This window comes from Bombus affinis, chromosome 4 (genome assembly GCF_024516045.1).
Source record: "Bombus affinis isolate iyBomAffi1 chromosome 4, iyBomAffi1.2, whole genome shotgun sequence".
Classification (NCBI taxonomy): Eukaryota; Metazoa; Arthropoda; class Insecta; order Hymenoptera; family Apidae; genus Bombus; species Bombus affinis.
In genome coordinates, this window is record NC_066347.1 from 16,538,359 (window position 1) to 16,561,873 (window position 23,515).

The following is a 23,515-nucleotide window of genomic DNA, read 5'->3' on the forward strand; positions in this document are numbered from 1 at the left end:
TTTCTATTAATAGCGAAACGAAAGGGAGCGGATCTCGAGTCAGCCTCGCCGAGTAGGCATCGTTCCGAGCCTTGGTGCTGTCCAGGCTCTGATCGCAGGACTTCAGAGCCGCTCGAGCTGTCGCGGACTCCACATTCCACCGGCAAAAGCTCTTCCGTGCGTGCCTGTTGAGAAGCATCTCTTGCTCGGCTGGTGCCCCGAGGCGAACCCTCATACCACACGTCATACACACACACACATCTCCCACCCACCCACACAACATTGCCACACACATTCACACCGTTCGAGTGTAAGTTTCTAATAGCATCATTCTATTCTTTTTCTTCTCTTCGATATGTGCTTCATTATTTAACTTGGTTTGATTCAGTGACATAACGTATATCCGTATTCTGAGAATGTTTTCACTCGATCTTGGATCGCTCGTGTTTGCATGTCGATCTACGATCGATATGGATATTTCGAATCAGTGACCAGTTTGATCACCGATGCTTAGCATAAGTTTGGTTATAGTGATATTGTATGATCGACGTCGCTGGCTAGAGAGGATTTCGTTGTCTTCGTTGCCGTTGCGTGGATCGATTTGATGTATCACGGGGGCAGGGAAAGCGGAAAATTGGACGGAACCGAGTGTGAAAGTGAAACGACCACGGGTAAAGATGAAACTGTTCGGATCCGGCGTGAGGACCAAATGCTTCGACGGTCAAATTTTCTGTCTGAAAACCATCGTGCAATGTTGAGCTTGACTGGATGTATAACGCAATAGATGGCTGGTATAGACGGTAAACAGCTGAAAGGATGGTCCCGAGGCTCTGTGTAAATTTATGTCGAATGACCAGAGATACAAGGCTCGCGAGAATTCACGAGCGAAAGCCGCGCGCAAGTGGTGTCTGACTATGCTGTGAGTTTATCTACTGAAGCTACTATTCGAAGATCAGACTTCTCGTTGACCTCGGGCAGAGTTTTCAAAGAGGAAACTCTCCGAGTGAGAATAATTGGACAAATTTCCGGCAGATATTCGAAACAACTATTAGTGGAGAACTTGCCGAGTCTCCGTTGGAGTTTTAGTTTCACCTTCCGCTTGCCTTTCACGGTGTGCTTTTCCACGATGGGACAATTAATATGTGACTCGTTCGATCGTTTTCGAAATTGACTATCGGCAAATTGAAGATGTCTTCGTTGCTCCGTGAATATGATTTTAGTTTAATAAAATCGCAAAAGGAAAGCAAGGGATGTTGACGTTCGACGAGCGAACAAATAAAACCGTAAGCTACTTCATTTCCACAAATTTGTCAGAATGTTTACCACCGAATGGAGAGTTGAAACATCGAATCAGTTTTTCGAAGATACAAACTTTTTTTTTGTAAATAATTCTCATCTTCTATAAAAATATTATATCCATAAATTTTCATAATTTCATACTTTTATATATGTATATAGCTCCTATACGATACGTGTTTAGTTTTATTTTATATGATTTCGTACGGATCAATCGGATAATCCTATACATCGAAATCCTAATATCTATCTTTAACGTAAATGCAAATCTCGTGTTTAAGTTTACAGATTAAGCGTTAAGAATTTGAGATTGGATAACGAGTAAGGGATGAAATTATTTCCCTTTCCTACAACGGCAGAACAAAGAGCACGAATATAGAATCGCGTTGGCTCCTTGATAACTCACCGCCTATAAATGTACGGCAAATATCCCGTTTCACGACATTCGATCGTGACGTGTGTAATTATATAATATTGTTTCCACTCCTACGCGTCAGCCATCGCGCGGCATTATGCATCGTAGCATGTAACGTCTAAACGCTATGCCGGGTAATTTGCGAAATTAGCGCTACGAAGCTGAGATATCATTTTAAAATATCCCTGCAATCGACTTGAACTTCGACGAATCAAGCCGTGCGTGATTCTTCGCGATCCTTCGTTCCGAGCGAAGAATTGAAAGAAAAATAGCCGTAAGCGAATTATCGGTACGAGCGACTGTAACTGGAAGTAGTATCAACAGAATAAAAGATATCAAAAAAGAAAAAAAAAACATGAAAGAAACGAGGAAAACTTTGTCAATGGGCCGAGGGAAGGAAAGAAAGAATGTCTTGGAGGTCGAAGCTTAATTTGTTCGCGAAGACAGGAAACGATGAGCGAGTTCGATGACGACAACGGCAACGAAGACGAGATCGAGCAGAAGGTGGAGGAACTTCCATAGAGAGCGAGGGAGGCAAACGGACGAGAAAAAGAGAAAGAAAAAAGAAAGAAAGAAAACGGGCGAGAGAAGAAGAAAAAGCCAATAAACGTAGGAAGAAAGAGGAATAAAGAGAGAAAGAGAGAGAGAGATAGAGAGAGAGAGAGAGAGAGAGAGAGAAGAGTAGAGTTGGTTTTCTAAAATTAGAGCGACGAGGAAGAGAAGGGGATGGCTCCTTATAGAGCTTGCGACGTCGAGCTTGCGGCCAGGGTTAGCAAACTGGCACTCTCTTTCTCGTCTCAGAATATCAGATTACCTTTGCAGCAGTGCATCGTCTCGCCCCTTCGACTTCTTCCTTTCTTTTCTAGCTTTCTCTTTCTCGCGGCAGCAAGGTTCGATTTATGCTCAACGTGTGCACCCTTCGTCTCTCGTCCATACCTTCTGTTTCTTTCCCTTTTTGCCACTTGGCTTGTTGTTTATTAAAAATTTGCTGTGAGAAGTGCGCCACGTATATCTGCCCTCCAGAGAACGGACGATCGAATCGCTGCGCGCCAACCGATCGGCCATTTTTTCCGAGAGACTTTCCGCCCGCGAGTGCATCCGCAATATTTTTCTTTCTTCGAGACACGAGACCGAATATTTTTTCCAAGCCTGTTAGTGGTAACCTCTCGAGAATACTTTTCGTAAATCCTTTAGTTGGGAAAAGATGGAACATTCAGATAGACGATTCGATCGTTCTTTTTCTCGGTTGGTGCAAAGAATTGTGATCGAAGATTAAGTAACTACGCGCTATGCGAGATATAACGAAGAAATTGTCGGATAAGGATGCGTTGTGTTAATCGGTGGTTTGTTTGCGTGTTGCAGTACCGTAACCACCAGCAAACATGTCTGACGACGAGGAGCAATACTCGTAAGTATTGAAAGCCGACGAGGAAATATTCTGAAAGATATTAAATCCAGTCCCTCGACATTCTTCGTCACGACTTGTGAAATTGATTCTGTGAACGAAGCAATCATTGAAAGAGAAGTAAGAGAGTAAACGTCCACGATCGACAAATCGAAGATAAGTGGAAAGTTACGTAAGTACGATTCGTCGAACGTTGGTTAAAATTAGAGCAAAGGGCATCGTCGAAATGTCCGTGAAATCGGAAGTTCTTGAGTGACGGGGAATGCCGAGGATATCTTTTAGCTGAGGTGAACGTAACTTTAAGTTAAGAGATAGTACGATATATAGCCCATCGGAAGCGTCAGAGAAATATGTCGTCGATAGATCACGTACAGTCTTTCTTAGTGGCGATTTGCAGGGTCGAGAAAAAATCACTGAATCCTAGTTACTTATGTTCTCGATGCAACTCAGAATCAATCAGGTTGCTACGAAAGTTGAGGATTTACCGAGATTCCCCCCCGCCCCCTCTCGATGTTGATCATTGTCACACAATGAACGGTACTCAACAAAACGAATTGCGTCCACGTAAGATGAAAAATCTCTCCGTGATTTGTGCCCTCGTATTATGTTTCCCCCTGTTGTTTAATACGTTATTATCGATACGTACCTCGTCCAATTCTCACCCCCCAGAGTTTTGTTGTGAAAGTAAACCACCCTCCCCCCGCCCACGTGTCTTTGTGTTGAGCAAATCGTAATCGTTGCACGTCATCTCCTTGATTAAATTGCTCGCTAAAAATGTTTCCTCTATACCATCTTCTGATTATATTTTACGATATATTCGTTGCCACTTAGGGTTTCAACAAATATAACGAATTTCTAAAAGTAAATAAATATTTTATTCGTAATATTATTCGTTCGTAATATCGAAAACGTAATCAATTATATTTAGAGAGCCATAATTAAAATGTTATTCGGATAAAGTTCGTTTCGTTGAAAAGTCAAGCAGAGAAGTTCCAAACTTCTGCATAGCAGTACTTATTGTTTAACGATATACTTCGATGTATAAATATTGAAATAACGCTAATGGAACTATCATACGGGAAACGAGGTCATGGTCGATGCAAACGAAACAGTTATCGTTTATTTTTAAAACGATGAAATTCAAACACAGTTCGCACCTAAAGATGAGTCGTCCGATCGAATCGAACTTTGGATCTGTATACAGTATGTTGAATAGACGTGTCCAAAAATGTCATGTTAAAATGTCTTCGCTTGCGAATCTCTTTGTGCCTCTGAATCTCGTTGCCCGATCTGAACTCGATAAATTTAATAGCAAAACTGCACAGAGAGTCAAGTATCACAGTGGTATAAACCAGTTGTTTGCTATTCTTTATAAAATACTTTCGTAAAGAGTGAGTTCTGAACTTATTCTTATAAAAGTTCGTTATATTTTTTGAAACACTTTCAAAAATGGAAATACACGATTCGACCGAAATTCTCGAAATTTTAATTCACATCACCGTGATAATTTTCCGCTCGTCGTGTAAACGTTAAAAATTTCACTTTAAGGATGAGCGAATTTCATTTTTAGCGAGCGATCGAGTTACAGCCCCATGAAAACGTCCATTTGCCCCGTAGACCCATAAAAATGTGCCCCTGTTGCCCGAAAGCCCGAGTTTTGTTTTAGTATTCTCTTTTTATTATTCATTTAATAGCCCCTTTGTACGCGTTTACCTGTACCCGGTGACTAACAAATACCATTTTCCATTTTCTGTTTTACAGCAGCGAGGAGGAGGTGGTCGAGGAAACGTAAGTGTTGCTGGTAATTCCTTAATCCCTCGAGATCGTTCCAAAAATACTTCTAACGTCCACGTTCTCTCATTTTCTCATTCCAGGAAGTAAGTTCCAGAGGCGTGTCCGCGTTTAGGTGTCTGCTACCACTGCGCAGTCACCAGGGAGTCGTAGTTGTCGTTTTCTGATCTCGATTTTAGATTTTAGGCTCCTTTAGCTGTGCAACGGATCATAACGAGCGTTGATCGTGCTCTAAACGTTAGATTCTTGCCAATTAGTCATCTTTTTTAGGTTTTTATGGTCTCTAGAGGGATCGTTCTTGACGGTTAATTCGAATGTTAGCTTGATTAGTCAAAATTTGATTAAGGTCGCGTCGTAAGATCGGTATCACGACTTTGGAAGGTATGATCCTCTGTATTCGTTGATCAGTCGTTAAGTAATATAGTATAAAACATTGGAAATTGTTTATTAACAAGCAAGTAACGTTGTTTTAGTGATTTTTAATTTGAGTATATCTATAGTAATGTTATTGTTGGAAATTTATGTAACTTTCTGGCCATCGAAATATTAAACACCGCGTTTTCTCGTGAAACACGAAGCCAGTTAGAATTAGACCAGACGTGTTTCTTTTACAAAAATAGGACGGATGGTTTGGCGGTGCCATCTTGTTGCCTCGAATATGAGTTTACACAACAGCAAAAAAGGGGAAACAATTTCTCGAACACCTCGGAGGCAATTGATCGTAATCGCAGTGTAAAATAATAGAAACGCGAAAGTTGACGATTTTCATATTCGTAAGGTTCGCCTAGCTATGAAATCGTACGATATTAAACGAAATATCGTTATTTGCGTCACATTCGTTTAACTCTGCTTACACATCGATAAGTAAATAACAAAATTTCCACGTAGCATAAATTTTACAAAGAATTTTTGATCTTCGAGGAATTTCCAATCAGATTTTAGGCATCACGGAAGAGCAGAACTTTCGAAAGCATAATAGTCGTATCGAAAAATCACGTTCGTGCCTCAGAGCGATCTCTCTCGAACTATTGTTAAAATTAGAATCAGTCGTGCTTCTCTCGCGAAAATAGAGCAAACGAATGGCGCGGTATCTACGAACCTCGAATCGAATATTAAATCATCGATGTCGTTTTATGTTCTAACCGTTCAAGAATCTAGAGAATCTCGAGAAATTACGGTCCGTTTACAGTTTCGCGAGTGGAATTTTTCTTTCTCTGCCAGCGTCCATTTGTTTGCGCAACAACGAAACACGATTCAATGTTTTCTTCCCAGTGGCAATTTGTCTGAAGTAAAACAATTTCGAGTGGTATCGAAGAAAAATATTGAGTCGTTTCGAATGGAACGGTAGGATTGCCGAGAAATATCCTTTCGCGAGCTAGTTGAAACGAAACGCGGATGCATCTTCCGGAATCGCGTTATCCATTATTTTTAACGGGGCCGATATTTCTTGGCGATTCTTGTAACATTCACGTGCAATGAAAAGAGAACACGATCGAGGGGAAAGAATAATTACCAGTGTCCGATTTATCGACCTGTTAGTAGACTCCACCGTAGACACCTATCGATGCCATTATCTTTTGACTTTGGTTTATGATCTTCGTTTTTTCTCTCTGTTTTTCTGTTCGCAACTCTATCTATAACAATCCGCCCCTTCGACTGATATCTTCACAATACAATACACAAAAAAAAAAAAAAAATATATAAAAAAATTACCAACCGACCAATCAATCAAAACCGCCAATCACCATCGACCAAACGACCAACGCGGCGCGAATTGACAAATTGCAAAATCAAAGGCAGCCGGAGAGGAAGATCGAGTAAGTTTTCTTGAAAACAATTCTACGTTCGCCTTGTATCTTGTTCAGGCAGCTATTTTGGCAATGTTCACTTCTCTCGTTTTTTTCTTAGTCTCTTTTACTCTTTCTCTATTTACTTACTTTCTTTCTTCTCTATCTATCTCTCTCACTTTCATTTCTTCTATTTTCTTCTTTGTTAATCGTTTAACCGTTTATTGCTGTTGTTGTGGTTGTTGTCTTGTATCTCATACAAGTTTAGTATTGTATATCTGTCTGCTATCTCGCTCTTACATACATCTCTCTTTGTATAAATGTAACGTATTTTTTGTTTTTATTTTTCCACGTGGTACATCTTACTCTGCGCTGTAAGACACGATCGGTCTGTTTTTTCTCTTTGGCTCTGTACCGTATTTTTATTCTCACGCTTTTTCTTGTCATCGGTGTACTTTTTTGTCCAACGAAACGTACATTCTGCCGCGAGATCATCATTTTCGCTTCCTTCGTTGTCAACGCGATCGACCTGATCTTTTTCCGCAAAAAGACACTCCTTTTTAAGCATTATTTGAGCATTTATCGTTAATCATTGGCTCTTTTTTGTTCGTACCTCTTTTCTGCCATTCAACAGCAAATTTTATCAAACAACGGACATGATTAATTTCCGCGAAGAGTCCGATTTTTTTTCCCGTGATTTATAACAATCGTCTCTTCTGTCCTTCGGTCGTGCGTGTAATTCAAATACCATTTTAGCGCTCTTTTTATTATCCATCTCGCGACGGTTCTCTTTCTTTCTCCTTTTTCTTTTATTTTCTTTTTCTCCATACATTTTGTCAACCGTAGAATTTTTGCGTTTCTCATCTATCGAGACTTGATAATTCTACCGAGAAATCGTACGAATCGTTTTCTTTGCCGGTTAGATGGAATTTTCGAGTTAAACGTTAAAACGATTCGATGTCGTTGCTCGTACAGTGGCGGTGAAAAATGGCCTTTTCCACTTTAGCATCAGCGAAACGTACCGGCGTCGCTGTTGCTTTTTTATCACTTTTGCACTTAAAATTATTGTTCGTAAATCGCGATCCCGTGTACACGAGATATACTGTCTTGAGATATTTTTTTTTTCCTCAAAGGGAATCCGACTTTTGCGAGTACATTATCTCTTTTTTTTTCTTTTCCTTCTTTTTTATTGTTTTGATATTTTTCACTTTACTTTTTTACAGTATTTGTCTTCCGATTCTCAGTATGTTCTTTTTAGGGACATCGTGAACGTAATTATCGGTGAATTTATGGTCGAGAAGCGAAATGGAAACGACAGAGACAAACCTCGTTTTTTAATCTCTCTTTGCCTATTCGACCTCATTTTTCTCTGTTATTTGGTCCGTCCACTATCTTCTATTATCTTTGATGCTGTGTCGCTGTTGTTGTGTCGATGGTTGAACGAGTACATATGTCTATTACGCCGCTATTTTGTTCTGTTTGATACACGTCTCAGAGATTTTAGTTAGCGTGATTTTTTGGTCGTTACGAATGATACACACATTTACACCGTATACGAATGCTTGAAAAGTGAACAATTTTCCAATCGATGGCTATGGCGATTAAAATTCTACTTTCGAAAGTATATCTTTGAAAATTAACACTCTACTATTCTGAAGCCTACGATAACCAAATAATCTGTTAAAATTAACGTACGGTGTGACCTGTTCAAGCAGATATATTCTTATTTTCTGTTATCTTTGTCTAAGATTAAAATAACCAAGATAACCGGCTAGTGTGTTAAAAGTAATTGCAAAACGATATTAAGCTATATATTATTTGATTTCTTTTATATTTGTTTCAATTTTAACGTTCATGATACCAATATAATTCTCTTCTCAATGATAAATACGACTTAAATTAAGCGCAACCAGAAGTTCCGATATTTCGAATGAGCTTCGTGACATCAATACGATATTTCTTTTAATGATAAATACGATCCATCAATCCGCCCTCGTTATCAATTCGAAGAGATCCATATTTATAGAATTATTTATTCAACGGTCAAAAGGTTCGACGATTTTCCGCTGTTTCTTGAACGTTATTAACATCCAATCAAGCGTTTCATTTTTCAAGCAAGATCGAAGGCAGAATAAATCGCCCATCACGCCTTTACCACACCTAACTTGTTCTTGTTTTTTCTGCGTATTACGTCTGTCGCATAATTGTCGTTTTGTTATCGCATTCTCGTCTGTGGAAAAAGGCTTTTTACGAAAAGAAAAAAAAATCCTACGCGCGCGTAGCTTTTCCAAAGCACGAGTACACGTATGTATGACAAAATCGTTCGAACGAAAGAGACGGTAGGCTGCCTGTTCTCCTGTTTTACGTTGTCTGCGAAAAAGTCGATAAGAACACGCTCGTGAGACACGCGAAGGTTCGCGCTTCGTTGTCTTCGCCAGCGAACGCGAAACTTTCCTACGAATACTGTCGTAAAGAAAAAGAAGGAACCGAGGAGAATAAAAGCGGGTGGAACGCGGCAGACTGTCGTCAATTTTAACAACGCCGTTCTTCGACCGATCGGCTCTCAGGACTTTAATCGAACCGGGAACGAATAAGATAACAGAAAAAAAGATAAAAAAAGAACGAGTAAGAGAAAGAAGCAATAAGCCAAGCGGAATGTAGTTTGCGCGGGCTTCCGCCAGTCCCAAAGTAACCCGTCTGCAAAGAAACCCAAAAGACTGCGATTGTTATTAATGTGCCTTTCCTTTCTTTTTTTGTAGGGGTAGGGCGTCCCAAAAGTAAGTTGAATCTCGAAGGTTGTTTATTACACGTCAATAATACTTTCTTTGTTCTTCGGCCGCTCTCACAAATATCCCCAAGTCCGCGCTTCTTTTCGAATTTTTGGCGGGAACGAGACGAACAAACGGTACGGTTCATCGTATCATCTGAATTTTCTACTCTTACAAATCTATCTGTTCTAAGTATTGATATATAATTCGCAATCTTTCCTCATATAGTGATTTATACGATAGAAAATTTATAACGAAGGAAAGTTATAGTGTTCGAGCGAATCTTTCGAACGAACGATTCGACGAGCTTAAAAGCTGACCAATTTTTCTACAGGTGACTGTGATGATTAAAATTTTACCTTGGAAAGCATACTTCTTAAATTTTACACTCTACTGTTCGATACTGTGATAACATTGTATGTATACGTAAGGAAAATTGAAAAAATTTTATTGAATATTTTTATCGCGTTAAAATATTTTCAAAGATATTTGTAAACGATTTAGTATTTTCGCTACAGGTTTTTGACCGTTCAAGCTAATTAAAGGTGGTTGTCTATACGTTCACACGAACATTTACTGGTATACGAATCGTTTCGGTGAAAATTTTTATCGTGTTAAATGAAAGAACGTTTAAAGGTTTTTGTAGATAGTTGGTTGTTTTCGCTGGAGGTTCTTGACCATTCGAAACAACTAAAAGCAATCTTGTCCACGTAAATATGTACGGGCGATTTAACGTTGTTTAATCGAAAAGTTTTAAGGCTTTTGACCGTATTATGCGATGCCAGTTGCATAAGGGTTGCGCGCAACTAATATAACTCGCGTCGGTTGGACGATTGCCAAACGTTTCATAAATATGTGTACGATAACGTAATGCGGTTTATTCTTATACCAAAGCTGTGGTGTCCGTTCGAAATGTTTCACGTTCCACTGTGATGTAATGTAATTAACGAACAAACAGTTCGGTGGAAGAATACAGCCATTGTCAGCTTTGATATTTATTTCATGCCAAGAATCGGTATTAATACTTCGAGTATGATTTATCCTGAAACATCGTTTGGTATCTCTCTATCGCATCTAACACGCATTTAAAATTTATCATTCTGTTCAAATTTCTATTATTACACTACAATGTTACTGTTATTATTGCATTGTAACAAACATTTTATTTAGTTTGTAATCAATCGAACGCATTACCCGCGGTAAATGTAAATTTCATTAATGGTAATTTGAGTTCTGAAGTTAAATCTAAAGAATAGTATTCTCGGATTATCGGAAAATTTGTTTTTTCTTTTCAGAATGCGTGTTCAACGTTCACCATCTTTTCTTTTTGTGCAGCTTGAAACTATAAATTCCTTTTGTGTTATTTGTCTCTTATTTGTTTCCTCCGTTCGAACCCTCGTGTTATACGTTTCGTATGTTCTCTTTTGTCGCAACAGCTGTTTGATATCCATTGGAAATTCGATAAAAAAAAATGATTGTTAACTCTGTGTAATAATATGTATACGTAATGTGTCTCGATCCCGCCAAGAAGAAGATAAATATGGTCTAATAATTCGTGATCAGTGCTCGAAGCAACCAACCCCCGCCCCCAAGCTCATGTTTCTCTCTGTCTGTCTATCTATCTGTCTCTTTTACCCCCTTCTCGTGTTTTTTCTTTTTGTCTCTCTATATTCTTGATTAATCACGAATTAACGGCTCTGTATATAATCACCGTGTGTCTGTTACACGCGTACACCTACATATGTGTATACGATACATACGTGTCCACGAGTCCACGAAAACCGATCTTTTTACCCGTTCATCTCGTTAAAACTTCTATCCACTTTGATGTCGTGTTTTTTGTCTCCTACGTTTCCAAAGGAGTCGTGTTTTTTTGGTTTCTGTCACTTTGGTGATCACCCAGTCTTCCCCTCTTTGTCACGTTCTGTTAATTATGTTCGACTTTGCGCCATAATCAATCGACCCGCAGCAATTGTCGCAGAAAGATCGGCCAAATTAGTCGAGGGTCGCTGAATTTTTGTGAATCGTTATGATGGATGCAAAAGGCCGAATATTTCGAGTAATTTGCCGAGCAGTTTCATAATATCGTTGTGCAACATTCGTGTTACATTGCCAACGATGTTAAACGTTGTTTATTATATTGTCGTTTTCACTTGAGAATAAAACTGACCCAGAGCAACTTTTGGAACCGGTCCCACTCGGTCATTTTCATTTTTCAAAATACTCGCGTTGAATATGATAATATTCGATAACATTAAAATATTTATCGTATTATATGAATTATTAGAGACTAGTATTTTTGTATTTCCCCTGATTGAAAATAGCTGAGATCGGAATTATTTCACAAACATTCAGCAACTCTTCTACATGACACGATCGTCGAGACTTCATTTTTCATGTATGTAAATTGGCCAGCACCTCGGCTTTCGACTGTGGCTTTTTAAGGCGTTGTGGATAATAATTGATAATAAGAATGACGACAGCGATGACGCTGATAACGGCGGCGACTGTGCGTGTTGCTTGCATTTGAGTTGGGAAAGAAGAAGAAAATGTCTGACGAGAAGAAGAGTGAATGCTAGATCTCCAATTCTCTCCCAATTATCCTTTATCATCGTCTTTGTGATATATTATGAAAAATCGTTTTATTCGATAAAATGATACATACACTTTTATCGTACAATTATTATTTACACTTGTGATTATTACTTTAATTTTTATTGTTCGTTTTTATTATTTCGATTATTTAATTTTATTTTTATTTTGATTATATTTTGTCAGGAAACATTATCGTATTAATATTACCATCTCAAGGTATATAAATTATTTTTCGAAAGAAACTCGAAGCTCTAATTGGCGGATAGAAATTTTGTATTTGTAATTTTAATTTCAATAGGAATATTCTTGTCCCGATTGTACGCTGTTCAGATCTGTCAAAATTTTCTCTTCGAACCTGCTAAATTGCTTTCTGTATAAATGCTTAATCGCTTGGTCTCGAACGGCTTTTGAATTACTGTTTCCAGCTAAAAGAACTAAACTCGAACCGATATACAAATATCCCATGTGTCTCTTCCATCATCGAGATCCAAAAATCCACAAGCCGTCTATTTTCCGCAACGGCGGAATCATCTTTATAATTAGAGATTCTTCCCTTATTTTAAAGTTATCCTGGACCCGATCCACGTGATGTAATTTGACCAACGATATCGTGTCTGCACATATTCGAGAATACCTTGAATTTTGAAATGCCTCCAAATACTCGTTAAGACGACTCCTTCGTATTTTTCGTTTTTGATATTTTTACTATCGCTCAACGCACATGATTTATATTGAAATAATTAGAAAATAAAAGCAGCGAGAAACAATTCAGTTTGGTAGCGCAGATTGACCAAAATGCCTCGATGCTTATGAATTGTAATTTGAATATCAGACATTAGACGTTTTTTACTTTCTACTTTAGTAATTTTCCTTGCGTTAAACACGAATGATTCTCGAAGTCTTTTCTGAGTTTTTGTGCAAGCGTAAAATCTTATTCTCGCGAGCCCCGAAACAAAATTTAAATTCAAGTGACCGCATAATTCTAGCTAAAACCTTCCATCAATTTTCCAATATCCTGTTCCGTGGGAGTCTAATGGATTCTCTGGCAACAAACTCGTCGGTTTCCCTCAACCCTCGTAAACTTATTAACATCTCTCTCTCTCTCTTTCTTTCTCTTTTTCTAAAACTACACTTCACTTTCTTACATCGCGCACCTAATTCTCTTTTATTTGTCCATATGCTTAAACAGAAACTTTTCAATTTTCTCTTCTGTCTGTCCGTCCATTCGCCCGTCTGTGTCCGTTTGTGTGTGCGTCTGTCTGTTTGTCTGGTTGTTACGTGCGTGTGACGAGAAAAAACTAAAAGGAAAAGAATAAAAAAAAAAGAAAAAAAAATAGAAAGAAAAGAAAAAAGCAGGAAAAAGACAAAAACATGAAAATAAGCAAAAAAAAGAAAGAAAATTATTCGCCACGAGAGAGAATGGATGAAGTGTAATAAATAATAGAAAGTGGAACGTGAGAGTGGCGTATCGGAGTTCTGGAAGATCTTACGAGATCTCTCAGAGGACGAGCGACAGGAACTAAAGAAAGTTACTTTTGTTTTCGCTCCGGCCTACATCAGGGAGTCTGGGGAGAATATCGAGTTTATGAAGGTGAGGAGAAGATCTGGGATCTGTCCCCGAGATCTCGTAGATACGATATATCGGGGAGATTTAGTATCGGCACGTATTTACATTCTGTCGTTTCCCGTTTACACAGAGGCAAGAACAGAAAAGGAGCGACCTAGACGAACAGCTTAAGGAATACATCGCAGAATGGCGGAAACAGAGAGCCAAGGAGGAGGAAGAACTGAAGAGATTGAAGGTTCGTATTCATAAAGCAACCTTAGATTTCCTTCGTTGTCACTTTCTAGACATATAGTAGTAGACCATGAAAGTATATATACTCGAACACTCACCATATACAATGTCTGTGCATATATTGTATGTGTTACACAAAACGTTTCGAAAGTTCTTCAACACTGTGACAACGAGACACGATTATCATAATTGTCAAACGAATTTGGCATTGGCGAAATTTTAAAGCAATCTGGAAATGTATAAAGAAGTTATAAGATATTTACTCTAAAAACATATATAAAATAGTAATAGTAAAAAATTAGTATACATCATAATAAGTGTTAATAATGGTTTCATTACATATTAAGGTATATTAATACTACAGATAAATGACTGTTTCAATACTTAGCTCACGTACATTTTCATACTTGTTTCAAACTTTACCAATGCACAAATAATACATACATGTGCGTAAAACCTACAAGTATTTGAATACATTCGTACGCTACTGTACTATATTTTCTGTTACGTTTCCATGAATCTATATTATTCATTGCTTCCTTTCGTGTTGTTCGCAGGAGAAGCAAGCGAAGCGCAAGATTACTCGCGCGGACGAGGAGAAGAGATTGGCTCAGAAAAAGAAGGAGGAGGAAGAACGTCGCCAACGTGAAATCGGTGGGTTTATTCTATTCTTTTCCGTTCTTTTCCTGTTTCGATATTGTTTCGGGAGATTACCCGATTTTCTTTCTGGAGATTTTGCTGATGTTTTCTTAAACTTACAGAGGAAAAGAAGCAACGCGATATTGAGGAAAAGAGAAAGTACGTGTTTGCCTTCACCAAATCTTATATATATATATATATCTAACTAATATAGTAAGACAAATAATGTCCAACATATAAAAAAATACAACCTTTTTATCCAGACGTTTGGAAGAATCAGAAAAGAAACGTCAGGCTATGATGCAAGCGATGAAAGATCAAGCGAACAAGAAGGGCCCCAACTTTACCATCACTAGGAAAGATCTAGCAGTTCGTATCGTTCCCACGAAGAAATTTGAAATTTTGAAAGACATATATCGTGCGATAGCATAAGATTATATAGTTGGAATGTTATTAATATATTTTTCTGTTCGATAAAGGGTAACCTTACGTCGGCGCAACTGGAACGCAACAAGACGAAAGAACAGCTGGAAGAGGAAAAGAAGATTTCGCTGAGCATTCGCATCAAACCCTTGGAAATCGATGGTATGTCCATTGAGAAGCTCCGGTTCAAGGCTACCGAACTCTGGGATACCATTGTCAAGCTGGAGACCGAGAAATATGATCTTGAAGAGCGACAGAAACGCCAGGACTATGACGTGAGTGAAAATACATGAATATGTAGCAACTGTAAAAGATAGTACTAGGGGATAGTACTAGAAGGGAGGTTCTCAGTGTTTGTGGTCGGCTATGTTAACCAAAACGTCATCGTTCGCTGATGATCCTCTCCTTTGGGTGCTGATCCCACAAATACATTCTGCATACATGTATATTACGTACATTTATGTTTGTAAGCATCGGAATGTTTTGAATAATTGTCTGTTTGCTCTTAGCTTAAAGAATTAAAGGAACGTCAGAAGCAGCAACTGAGGCACAAGGCTTTGAAGAAAGGTCTTGATCCCGAAGCCCTCACCGGCAAGTACCCCGTAAGTAGCACGTTTAAACGATATAAAAAGATAAAATATAATACGTTTTCGTAATGAAATCCTTTAATACTGTACAATTATTTTCCTTACGTAGCCTAAGATCCAAGTGGCCTCCAAATACGAACGTCGAGTGGATACCAGGTCTTATGACGATAAGAAGAAGCTCTTCGAGGGTGTAAGTATATTTCCCATAGATTCGATCAGTCGCTGATTCTTCGAATATTCAGCTGACCCAGATATGCGATAAAATAAATTTTACCCGATTTGAGATCTCAAGATCTAATAATAACAGTGATCGGAGAAAATGGGAAAGGCATGCTATCTGAAGAAATATTATTATGAGTACAAAATTGAAACCTATATGTATATAAATGTTTCGGAGTAAGATTATTAAGAAAAGAGATTTTATCACAGTGATATATGGTCAAAGACGTAGTAAAATAAATAATAAGAGATACGATATCACGAGGGATAAAGAAGAAGCGACACAGCTCGTTAAAAAAGTAGTCGTAGAAAGATAATAGTTGAAAAAAGATGATCACAGAAGAATGTCAATTGAATCGCAGGGCTATGACACGCTTCTAGCGGAGTACAACGAGAAACTATGGAAACAGAAAACAGAACAGTTCATGAAGCGTAACAAAAGTGAGTCCTATCGAGCTCTCTGTCAGTGTACTACCCCTTTTGCTTGCGTTGCTGGTTGTACCCCTAGCCCTTTGCCCCCTCTTCGTTTGCCTTAGGACCGTTGAAATGATCGTGATTCTAATTCGTGTTGGACTCCATTTAATAAATAGTAGATTTAGACTATAGAGATCGTTGGAAGTGTTGTAATGCTCTTGTTGTTTCGTTCCACAAAGTAAAGTACTCACATTTCATCCTTCATTGATCGTAATTCATCGCATCTCCCCATAATTTATTATTGAAACAAGCATGAATACGACGATCACGAACGGAAGAACTTATACCACGAGTCTTAGAATAAGTGTCAATCATAAGATCACATAGCGACAAGATGTTTACGACAGATGCAAATTATGTATCCATCATCTTGATTGTCTCGTGGATGTCCCGTATACAGGAAGAACATTTGTCAAGAAATCTTTCATTTAGAAAACCGAATACGAAACACATCGAATGCGAAGCGAAAGACTCTACGCTTCAAGTTCTATTTTTTTACGCTTCTAAAGCAAAGAATACAATTACTTTAAATATAAACTTCAATCATGCTCAGAATCTTATCACATCGACATGTTTCTATCAAACATTCTTCGTGGCTTGACATTTTAGTAGAGTGACTAATTAAAAGTCTGTGTAAGAGAATATAAGAATTTGTACCACGTAATTAATGCAAGCTAATGGATGGTTAATATGTATGTAATTCTTTTGGAATCGTAAATGTACTCGTTTAACTTAAACATCCGACATGTACATATATGTATATACAAAAAGCAGGTTCCAGTGTAATACTAGGGTTCATTGACTTGTCCTGCTAGTTATCAAGCCCCAAGCTCATTTATAAGGAGAATTTATACAGCAATATTTTGAAAACCGAGGAAAGAGACCAGGCGAGTGCCCCGTGTGACGATGTATCCTAGCATGCCACTTTGTCCCTTAATGTTGCAGGGCCTGACCGAACAGCAGAAGGAGTCCATAGAGAAGCAGTGGGCTCAACAGAAGGAACAATTCCTTGGTCGTCAGAAGAGTATGTATGCTAGCTTCATCTTCGAGCAAACGCAACACCTCATTTGTTATAAATGTATATTTTTTTATATTTTCAAACTTGAGCTTCATAATCTGTGGGAAAGACATTTTTGAGTACTGTTTTGGTTATTTTTATATAGTTGAAGATATTCACTGCTAATTATTAAATTAGAATTATATTCTAGAATAACCATTTTTAATTTCCTATCTGTTTTCTGTACCTTATTAAGAATATTTTTTATAAAGGAGGAGTGAGATCACACATTAAGTGGTTAAAGTATCTGAAAAAAGATTTCTTTAAAGACTGGGTTTCCAATTTCTAGATGGAAATATTAAATATTTTGGAATATTTATTTTTAATATATTTTTTTTACTTTATGAAGAATGTTTCTTTTGTAAACGAGGGAAGGGGTTGTCAAGGTCAGAGGCTATCTAGTTATCATAAAAAGAGATAGTGACTTAAAAAAGGTGGAAAAATATTGGTTTCAAAAAGGAAGGGGAAGACTATTGGCTATAGAATTCGAATAGGAAAGAATATCATAGATCTACGTATATTTCGCGTGTTTCAAATAATTTGTGTATCAACTGTTCAAACGAAAATATACTAATGCAAAAAGCACTTTGCTATCTTTTACCTGTTTATTATGTTATGTATCTCGGTGTGCGTTTGCTCGAGTCATGGGTCTTGAAACCTGACCAGCCACAGTATTTTCTAAAAACTAGGGCAGACTGCAACGGCCATAGAGTGAAGTATATTTTGCCAACGTTGAAGAACCTTGCTCGATGAAAAGCGAGAAGAACCTTTCAGAAAATTGAAAGCATGTGTCTGTACATTTAATTCTTTGTTTATTTTCCGTGGAAAACGTAACTTTCTACGACTTTAGAATCTTATTCTTCATTCTTATAATACTCTCCATCTTTTTTCTAAACATATCCTTATGTGCAAGACAATTTCCAACAAATCTTCTCTGTCATCGATCGAGATATATTTTCAAAAATTATCAACACGAATTAAAATATCATCGATTATATAACGGACATATCTTATGTTTTTCTTTGAAACAGCGAAATTGCCGAAGTGGTTCGGCGAGAGGCCAGGCAAGAAACCAGGAGACCCCGAATCTCCAGAAGGCGAAGAAGACGTGAAGGCTGCGGCTGAAGACGAAGAGCTTGAGGAACCACAATTCGAAGAAGAAGAAGAAGAGGAGGAGGAAGAGGAGGAGGAAGAAGAAGAGGAAGAGAAGAAGGAGGGTGAGGGTGAAGGCGAGGAAGAGGAGGAAGAAGAAGAAGAGGAGGAGGAAGAAGAAGAGGAAGAGGAAGAGGAGGAGGAGGAGGAAGAGGAAGAATAGACGCCTCTTTCCAAAGATCAGCAACACCTAACCAAAGATTTAATCGATCGATCACCAAGAAATATCGAAACATCCTACGAACCATTGAAATATAATAGTCGTGGCTACAGTAGAGACAACAATGGCGAACCATTTTCCCAGAATCTCGTTGTTATAGGTAGCTTTTTGTTTTGAGCTTTTATTGCGACATCGGAGTAATCGTACGAAGACGGTTCAAGAAAGAAAGACGAACGGTCTACACGTTATATTTTTCCGTGAAAAAATCTAACCTATAACGGTGAGAATTCCGGTGAGATAAAACACGCTGTTACTACCTCTCGGCTGTTCTACCACTACTACTTCTATTACTATTACTCTACTACTTCTATTACTACTACAATTATTATTATTATATTGTACAAAAAATACACGCACACACATTATCAAAATAAAAAAAGAAGAGGTTTATCGTGTACGATTTCCGCGAGGAAACTTTCCTACCCCAGGAGAAGACCTTGATTTGTTACGCACACTGACACTTGTAATCACGATTGTAAATTAAGAGGCCTATGGAAAAAACTGTTCCGAATTCAAGACTTCAATAGTGTTTTTATTATTCAACTCTTTATTATTCAAGACATTAACACATTGATTATTACTGGATTTTTTTCTTACTTTTGCTGGCAAATTTTATTAGCAATAAATTCGGAAATTACGAAAAAGAATGTAGCAAAATACATAGTGTGCAATCTGTGTGGTTCGCGAAGGCAAAGAAATTTCCCCTTTAAAGTTCCTACTACTTACATATGTGCATCGTGGGAGTCAAAAAACTTTCGTCCGCGCCCTTGCATTCCACTAACCTTGCTTCCTGTCTCGTAGAGAAATACGGATACGGATGAGATTAATGGCTTAATCGTGAAAATTATCATAATGCCAGTTTTTCTTCTCTTGATCTTCTTTCACCGTTCTTAGTTGACCTTTTCTTCGAGTATTCCTTTATTACGAGTACAAGCGTTTTTGATGAATATAATTATTAGCACATATACACTGCCGATAATTCACATTGTTTTTATTGATGACACTCGTACTTTATCGATAGCGCGTTGTTTTGTTTGTCAATAACATATCAACATATGAGTAAAACAGAAATATATTAATCGATTTATGACCCTATGATAAACACGTATCCGACAATCGTCATGGAGCTTCGGATTCGCGCCAAAACTTATAAACAGGTATAAAACGCTCAAGTGCTGCCAACAAACGCCCTTAAAATAAACAATACGGAATCTGCGTGTAATGATAGTTGTCGTGCGAATTTTGGTACGCCACGAAGTTCGGGCTTCAAAAGAAATATTTGGATATATTATATGAGAACTCAAGCTGAGAAAAGTATCAAATAATTGTTTCTATAATTTGGAAATTGTTTACATTTAACTATGTGTCAACAAATTGATTCAAGATACAAAAACATTCTGAAAATGAATCATTTTGGAGATCTATTTTGAGGTAATTTGCTAGTTTGTTTTATATTTTTGTGAAAAAGCGTATTCGCTTTGTAAATCAACCGAAAACTAATAATTATAATAGTCCTCTTGGTTTAATAAACATGGATTATGTTGCTCATAAACATGGCTTTTAATGAAGATATACTCATTGACATTTGATTTTGTTAACGTTGATTATGAAATTGATTAATAAATTTGCTAATTTGTTACTATGTATGTATTATCGACCCAATAGTTCTCATATCATAGTTCAGTGCAATTACTTCAGTGAGACTACAAAATTGGCGATCGTCGTTCGTCGACAGGAAATCATGCAAATTTACATGTTAGGACCGCAGTTCGTTAAAATTCAAGACAGACTTCAGTGACGGTACAATGACGCAAAACGTAAGAGGTAGAGCAAACGAGAGACTATTGTCTGTTTCTCTTCTTCTCACGTACATACTTCCGTTGATGTGTTCTATCTCTCTTTCTTGCTTTCATTCATCTCACTCTAGTTTACTCAGCCGATAGTGATGGGAACGATACAATTTCAAACAAACTACACCTATACTACAGAATTGATTTTTCAAGCTACTTGCTTTATACTTGATATTTCATTTTCATTTTTTATATTTATCATAATCGTACAATTATCATAATTTTTCAACAAAATAAAATTGGCGCTATGTACAGTTGTTCCACCTGGTGGACGAAAGAGTATCACTCCCATCGCTAGTGGATCGCAACTATTTATAATGGTAGCCGTTGGCTTCAGTCTCGTGTTTCTTCTCTCCTTTACGCTCATTCTTTCTCTGTTTCACACCGTCGTCTCTATTCCTTTTTCTCTCTTTTTCTCTCTTTCAGTCTACAGAGTGGTTCTTATTCTTTGTTAATAGTGTCTCCAAGCATTCGTTCGAACCAGACTACGTTTGTCTCTGCTCTCCTACCTGACAGGACCGAAATAGAGTAGCGGCAAGACCCCGACACTACCGACGCGACGCTACAATTTCGTCGTGGACCGAACAATAAACAATAACACGACGACGCGTGTCACGAGTTCGGGATAGCGACTACCGCGACCTGTTGCCGGCTGCCAAAAAGATCCCGCTGGATGTCGCGCGTGTGTTAGTGAGATCGTGAAATGTTCGTTTCGGAGTGTGTGACCGCGGGAACGGGGAATTGTGTGTCATGGCGGTGATCGTTCTGCAGAGCAGCCACGTTCGTGTACACATGGCTACAATGTTGGCTATCAAGGAAAAAAAGAAAGGAAGAATGAGGAGCTGACTACGACGTGGCTTGGCCACTAGAAAACCACTCTCGATGAGGTAAGTATAAAATAATACGTACGATATATGAACGGATTTCTTTGGCAAATGACAAGTGACAGATACTTCAGTTTGGACACAATTACGTATTACCTTCGTGTGTTGTCTGCACCACGTTCGACGAGTATTTGAAGATTCGTTTCGTTAAGATAGAAACCGACGCCTCGTGCTAGAGCCGGAACTCGACGGAAATTGACGATTTCTGTCGAGGAACGACCGAGGACGCGCTTCGTGGTGGTTCGTGTTAATTCGCGATTTCCCGATAGCCGGGGCAACACGCGATAAGAACGATTACGAAATTGGGCATACTGAAACGTGAGAATAATTGGTAGCGTGATGAGGATAGTATATGCGAATAAGGATATATGAGGGGAATTAGGATTTTCTTATTGGCGAACTTTCACTTGGATGCTCAGAGATTAAAAATGTCAACATGCGTAGGGCGATGACTTTTTATCATTCTTGAATGTTTTGGATCATTTTTAGACGAATGATACTTTATGAAAAGTGTTACGAACAGGTTTAAAACCTGTTAAACTAGGGACACAAAATAATGTATTTATCATTATGACCATGACTTTATCTTTACATTCACCTTTCCCTTTTATAATGTCAGACATGGAGCATATACTGCAACAGTTATCTTGCGTAATATCGTTTTATAATATTTTTCTTTTTACGTAAATTTGTTCAATCTTTGACATGTATCGGAAAGAGTCAAATTAATACTTTGTATCTTACTACGATACATTATTATTTTTTGTTTTCGTTAACATCTTGTAATTTATTTCAGATCATGTTATGTAATAGACAACTGAATTTATCTATTTATCATTTATCTATTTAAAGTCACACACATCTTATAGCTACAAGTACATAATGACTACATTATAACACGCAGTTACTGATATTCAAATTTGTTAGTTTTGAAAATTACTCAGACATTAGCGTCTAATTGGAGTTATTGTGGTATAATTGTTTTGAGAAACGATTTTAATATTTTCCATACTGTAAGTGGTACATTTATTATACGTAATTGTTATTTGCAGACTCTCACGTAGCATCTGGTAAATAACTCTAAGAGCTTGCATAGTAATAACGAAATCGCGTCTTTATTTCAAGTAATTATTTCGGCTTAAAAGCCACTTCTGTAAGCCGGTTTATAATGAATCTCATTATTACTCATTATCAAAATATTAGAAGCATCATGAATTCTAGAAATATCGAAGAAAAGTGCTTTAATATTCATTGATGAGACATATGACGAGCAATTATCAAGGATGGTCGATAAATTATAAACTACAACTTTACACGAATAAAGCTTCATTTTCATTTCCTACAAATTTCAAGCAATTTCAAGTAATTTCAAGCAATTAGAAGCACATTCATTTACATTTTTATTCAAGACGTTAAAATACTCTTAAGCAAAAATTTTTAAGTATTCTTTCACGAATATTTTTGTTTCTTTTCCAAGTTTATGTATTAAAGGATAGTTTTGTTTCTTTTTATTCGTATTATGTTTCTTTCTTTAATGGCGATGAAAATATCCTTCTGTGAACTGCAGTACGTGAATTTGTATCAAAGCTCGTGTTATTCTGTCTTTCGAACTGAGGTTGAGATGGAAGCTTTTATCGTAGATTATTCTTTACAATATTCTTATATTCTCAATTTTCGTATTCAGCTTCTTTGTATTTCACGTTGCTTCATATTATTCCATTCTTCGAATTTTTCAATCTAGGAGAGAGCATAACGAACGTTAATAGAGACTGCTTAAATTATATTTTACGAACAATTTCTTCTCCTTTCTCACATTAGAAAGCGAATTTTGAAGAATAAAATATCTTTAATCTTTTTGTCATTATACTTAAGTTAATAGTAAAATTAATCATATTCCATTAAAACTTGGTAAGAACTACTATTACATTTATAATATAAATTATTTTTATTCAAACATTAAAAAGCGCTATTTCATAATATACGATAGTGTCGTGTAAAAATTATAATACGTTAATTTAATTTAATAATACTGCAAAAATTTCTCACCGTATAAATTAAGATTAATGCAAAACATACATACTGCAAATAAATATGCGTATAAAAAGATTGTGGTAATACAATTTTTTTCAGCAGTATACATCTGTTGTATTTATATATCAGAAATATTTAATATTTT

The 23,515-nt window shown here is 37.3% G+C and overlaps 1 protein-coding gene and 1 long non-coding RNA gene across 15 annotated transcripts; one reads left to right on the forward strand and one right to left on the reverse strand.

The window, feature by feature from the left end:
• The first annotated feature begins 70 nt into the window (after nt 1-70).
• On the forward strand, nt 71-19,129 carry LOC126915508 (troponin T). Of its 14 annotated transcripts, none has more exons than XM_050720239.1 (15): nt 73-289; nt 3,053-3,098; nt 4,857-4,896; nt 6,693-6,703; nt 9,433-9,450; nt 13,597-13,627; nt 13,734-13,838; nt 14,392-14,488; nt 14,596-14,632; nt 14,737-14,842; nt 14,953-15,171; nt 15,406-15,498; nt 15,593-15,673; nt 16,065-16,143; nt 18,265-19,129. In XM_050720239.1, the coding sequence occupies exons 6-15, from the start codon at nt 13,622-13,624 to the stop codon at nt 18,546-18,548; spliced, it is 1,107 nt and encodes a 368-aa protein (XP_050576196.1). In that variant the 5' UTR covers nt 73-289; nt 3,053-3,098; nt 4,857-4,896; nt 6,693-6,703; nt 9,433-9,450; nt 13,597-13,621; the 3' UTR covers nt 18,549-19,129. The 14 variants fall into 14 exon arrangements, with proteins under 14 accessions (XP_050576190.1, XP_050576188.1, XP_050576192.1 ...); XM_050720240.1 differs by lacking the exon at nt 73-289 and adding an exon at nt 2,465-2,580; XM_050720231.1 differs by lacking the exon at nt 4,857-4,896 and having other exon boundaries at nt 72-289; nt 6,683-6,703.
• LOC126915524 (uncharacterized) lies at nt 18,725-21,605 on the reverse strand. Its single transcript, XR_007710223.1, has 2 exons — nt 21,365-21,605; nt 18,725-21,263 (listed from the first exon to the last, which is right to left on the reverse strand). It is a non-coding gene; the product is annotated as an uncharacterized LOC126915524 (long non-coding RNA).
• Nucleotides 21,606-23,515: the final 1,910 nt, after the last annotated feature.

Excerpts from the sequence above, each read along its gene's own strand:
- LOC126915508 (XM_050720227.1), top strand. The coding sequence starts at position 6,362 with ATGAAAAGAGAACACGATCGAGGGGAAAGAATAATTACCAGTGTCCGA. Across the intron at positions 14,489-14,595 it reads ACGTCGCCAACGTGAAATCG|AGGAAAAGAAGCAACGCGAT; the intron begins GTGGGTTTATTC and ends TTAAACTTACAG. Across the intron at positions 15,172-15,405 it reads AGAAACGCCAGGACTATGAC|CTTAAAGAATTAAAGGAACG; the intron begins GTGAGTGAAAAT and ends GTTTGCTCTTAG.